Source organism: Solanum stenotomum, chromosome 2, assembly GCF_019186545.1.
Source record: "Solanum stenotomum isolate F172 chromosome 2, ASM1918654v1, whole genome shotgun sequence".
Taxonomy (NCBI): Eukaryota; Viridiplantae; Streptophyta; class Magnoliopsida; order Solanales; family Solanaceae; genus Solanum; species Solanum stenotomum.
In genome coordinates this window covers 29,300,131-29,304,908 of record NC_064283.1, presented here as the reverse complement: position 1 = coordinate 29,304,908, position 4,778 = coordinate 29,300,131, and the positions used below count along the sequence as shown (strand labels likewise).

At 31.1% G+C, this 4,778-nt stretch overlaps 1 protein-coding gene across 1 annotated transcript; it reads left to right on the top strand.

The window, feature by feature from the left end:
- The first annotated feature begins 1,470 nt into the window (after nt 1–1,470).
- Nucleotides 1,471–3,218, top strand: LOC125856503 (protein ALP1-like). The gene has a single exon (XM_049536065.1). The coding sequence runs from the start codon at nt 1,549–1,551 to the stop codon at nt 3,058–3,060; it is 1,512 nt and encodes a 503-aa protein (XP_049392022.1). The 5' UTR covers nt 1,471–1,548; the 3' UTR covers nt 3,061–3,218.
- The last annotated feature ends 1,560 nt before the right edge of the window (nt 3,219–4,778 follow it).

Here is a 4,778-nt window from a genome sequence, read left to right as displayed (position 1 = left end):
TAAAAGTAACTAGATACAATTATTATTGAGTAACAAAAGTACATGTATAATCATATATAATGTTTTAATTATACATATAAAAATAATGCTAATAAAATTTTACCCTAATTTACGTGTAATGGGAGTATATTCTTCAAAGACACTAAGCAATGTTCTACAACTTCTCCTTTTTCTAGTATAATGAAGATTAATAGCATATGTGGCGTGTGTTGAATTGATATTTGTGCTAATTAATTAAATTTTATGTTCATAGATCAATCTAAAACCTAGTATTAAAAATATTAACTCTACTTTTAGCTAAAAATCTAAATATAATTTAGAAAGCATGTTGCAACCTTTTTAGCACACTCTTCTCTTGTTCTATCCTGCAAAGTAAGATGATTTTCATTTAATCAGATATAATATCATTAAATAAAGATGTACAAAATAATGAATTTCCGTGATATATTAAAAAAAGATACTATAATTAAATTATTATACACCACATAAAAATAAATTATATTTAAAAAGTACCATAAAATCAACAATGATCGATCAAACATGTAAAGCATGATGTGAGTACAAAAGAGATCATTCCACATACACTCAAAAAGATTTGCAATCTTGGCAACACCAAAGCTTTTAGACCCAATAAGAAAAGTTAGGGATGAGCTTTAACTCGATTTAAATTTTAACAAAAAATAAAATACAATATAATTATATTTCACCAAATTTTCTTAGATATATTTATACTTTTAAAGAATTATTGATTTCTAATATTAATAGGACTATATATATATATATATATATATATATATATATATATATGGTCTTCTGAAAATTTATTGTCTTATCGAAATGAGTGATTATTTTCATTAGTCCAAGTCAGAATCGAATATCAATTTAGAGAGGTTTTTTACTATACTTTTGATATGAACTTTTGTTTATTTGATAGGATTATATAAAGAATTTAAACAATATTAATAGTTTTCACAACTCATAAAATTTTTATATTTATAAATAAAAAATACTACTTAAAATATATTTTTATCTCATTTCATAGCATGATTTCATCTGAGGTCCAACAAGTCCTAATTAAAAGCCACAAAGCCAAATTGATAATACTAAGAAAAAATTGATACAATAATAATAATAATAATAATAATAATAATAATAATAATAATAATAATAAAAGAGATATGTTAAGGAAAGTTCGTTGTTAGTGTCCGAATTTCCCAACGTGGCTAAGTTTATGCGTTTTTATTCCCTTACATCCCCAACCGCGTGACCTTTTTTTATTAAATAAACTTCACATTAGCTTCTATTTTATCCGTTTTCCATCAAACTCACTCAATAGTCACCGTCAAACCCCAAACCCCACCCCCCACTCCTATACCCAGAAACTTCCATAACAACGCGTCCCTTCACACGTTTCCTTTTACTCATGACCGTGTCTCCAACATATATATATATATATATTTCTCATCTCTACTTCCATTCTATCCAAATTCATTCATTCATTCATTCTCTCTTCATATTTTTGAGTTTCCAATATCAATATTTTGTTTAATGGAAATTTCTTCTTTCCTATTTCCCAATCAGGAAGATTATCCTTCTCCTAATTTCTTCAGTTTTTTTCAAGATTTTGACTTCCCTGCTACTACTGATACTACTGCTGCTCCGATTGCTCCTGAACCGCTTCCTAAGAAGCGAAGAGTTGATGATTTTGACTTTGATTTGGAACAAGTTGTTGAACAGGGCTCTTTGAAGAGTGTTGAGGCTATTTTGAACAAATTTTTGGGATTTGATAAGGAAGAAGACAAAGCGGAACTTAAATTGGATTGGTCATCTCAGGAGCAATTCACAAATCAATCTGTGTTTGACTTTTCGAATCAACAATCCGGGTTAATAATGAATGAGAAAGTGAAGCCAATGGCGGGTACTAATAACAAAAGGTCTCGTCAGAATTCTGCTGAATTCATTTCAACTTCGGAGGAGGAATCTCAGCCTCAACAGCAAAGGAGGTTATGGGTGAAAGACAGGTCTAAAGCGTGGTGGGAGCAGTGTAATAGCCCTGATTTTCCAGAAGAGGAGTTTAAGAAAGCGTTTAGGATGACCAGAGCAACTTTTGATATGATCTGTGAAGAATTGGAATCTGTAGTCACTAAAAAGGACACAATGCTTCGTCAAGCGATTCCAGTTCGCCAACGTGTTGCTGTCTGCATTTGGAGATTGGCTACAGGGGAGCCACTTCGTGAAGTTTCAAAGCGTTTTGGCCTAGGCATATCTACTTGTCATAAGCTTGTTCTAGAGGTTTGCACCGCGATTAAAGGCGTTCTGATGCCGAAATTCGTGCAATGGCCTAATGATGATTACAAGATGAACGAGATCAAACATGAATTCCAGATGTTATCCGGGATGCCAAATGTAGGTGGATCTATTTACACAACACATGTTCCAATAATTGCCCCAAAAGTAAGTGTAGCTGCTTATTTCAACAAAAGGCATACAGAGAGGAATCAGAAAACTTCATACTCCGTTACAGTTCAAGGTGTTGTTGATCCAAAAGGGGTTTTCACAGATGTTTGTATTGGTTGGCCTGGTTCGATGTCTGATGACAAAGTATTGGAAAAATCAGCTTTGTATCAGAGAGCAAACAGGGGACAGCTGAAGGATACTTGGGTTGTAGGAAATTCAGGATATCCATTAATGGATTGGGTATTAGCTCCTTACACACGCCAAAATCTTACTTGGACTCAACATGCTTTCAATGAAAAAGTAGGGGAAGTCCAGAAGGTTGCTAAAGAGGCGTTTATGCGAATGAAAGCAAGGTGGAGCTGCTTACGAAAGAGAACAGAAGTGAAGCTTCAAGATTTGCCTGTGGTTTTGGGGGCTTGCTGTGTATTGCATAATATTTGCGAGATGAGAGGTGAACAGCTGAATCCAGAACTCAGATTTGATCTTTTCGATGATGAAATGGTTCCAGAAAATATAGTGAGGTCAATGAATGCTGTGCAAGCTAGGGATCAGATTGCTCACCAACTCTTGCATCAAAATCATGCAGGCACCAATTTCCTTTAACAAACAATTGTATGTTCTAATTTTCTCTATAAGATAGTATAGGGGGCAGGGAGTGATTTTATTTCCATGGCCATATGATGTCATGTTATAGAATAATAGTTAAGCACAATACATAAAATTTTGGATATCAAATGGAAACTTCCATTGTTGTTACATAATCATTTATGGTTTTGCTTCTTACGTTCATATATAATTTCGAACCATAGAGAAACTCTAGAGTTTAGTACAAGTGAAACTGGAGAGGATTTGTGCGGTTCAGGCTTTACTCTAATTTGATAGTTTACATTTTTTCGGAACTTTTTTTTTAACACAATCCATAACCTTTGCATAGCGTCTGTGCTGAGGGTGAGCATTCTGTGGTGAGTATTTTGTGATAATCTGCACACTATGACATAACTCGCTGATTACACAGAAAATGTAAACTGCACTAAGCAAGCCTCATACGATAAGTTCATGATTGAATTTCACATGGAGGTTGAATTCGATCCAACTCAGAGATCCACGTGGACAATATTTTTGTTAGTGAACTTTTAGACCCTAATAACAGTCAATCACATCACTAATTCATGTAGATTGTAGATAGGATAGTGAATACTAGCTTCACAGGAAGGCAATAGTCTTAACAAAAGCATTTTCAATTGACCATCAAGATACATCAGACTAGTGTGACCCTAAAGTTTCATTTCCGATTTCATCCGCGTGGATTTTTTTTTTGTTAACAAGTTATTAAACACTATTTTCTTTGATAATTAAATTTTAATTGTATTCTGACAAAGAATCTTTTGAATTTTTAAAATAAAATCTACATATTTAGAAGCTACTATAAATTACAATAGTTAATAACTCAAAAGACATGCAAAAATGCTGTAGAATTAATTTCTTAACTCCCAAAATTCAAGCATAATGACATAAATTGGGACCAAAAATAATAATAAGAGTACTAGATTTCTGTAATTAAAAAGTCACACTTATTACTGCATTTTCCTTTATTTTTTCCTATAAAATTTGTGTTACCTGCTCGAGCAAAATTGAATATCTCATTACAAACAAAGTTAATTTATAAATTTTTTGTTGTATTTACATAGAGTTAACTTTTTTTTGTTACAAAATATAATGTAGTGACATGCTAAATAAAATTAAAACAGTGTCTATATAAAGTATAGTTCTTAACAAAGTTCTTAATTGACTTTAAAAAGAGAAGTATAAGATGCTCCTTATATCCCTATTTTGGCAGGCTAAATAAAATTAAAACAGTGTCCATATAAAGTATAACGTTCTTAATAGAGTTCTTAATTGACTTTAAAAAGAGAAGTATAAGATGCTCCTTATATCCCTATTTATTTGTCAAATATTTTTAAATTTGATTTGTCTTTTTATTTGTTATTTTTGTCAAGTAAAAAAAAGACAATTTTTTAATTATCATAGCGGCTTAAGTTAATTAGTGGCTTAAAGCCAAAAATAAATCAGAGTCCTAGCTTTTATTTTTTAATTTTTGAAATCCAAGGTTATTTCTTCTTTTTAATGATTTTTTTTTCCTATCGTCTTAAACTAAAGATATATATATCAAAATATTTTTTAATCTTGTGGTCTTAAACATATCATATGGAAGTTAAATTTAAAAATTGACAGAAAAGAAAGAAACATTTTTTAATGTTTTGAAATGAACTAAAAGAAAGATATAATATAAGGATAAATTACCTATATACACATCTTTATTT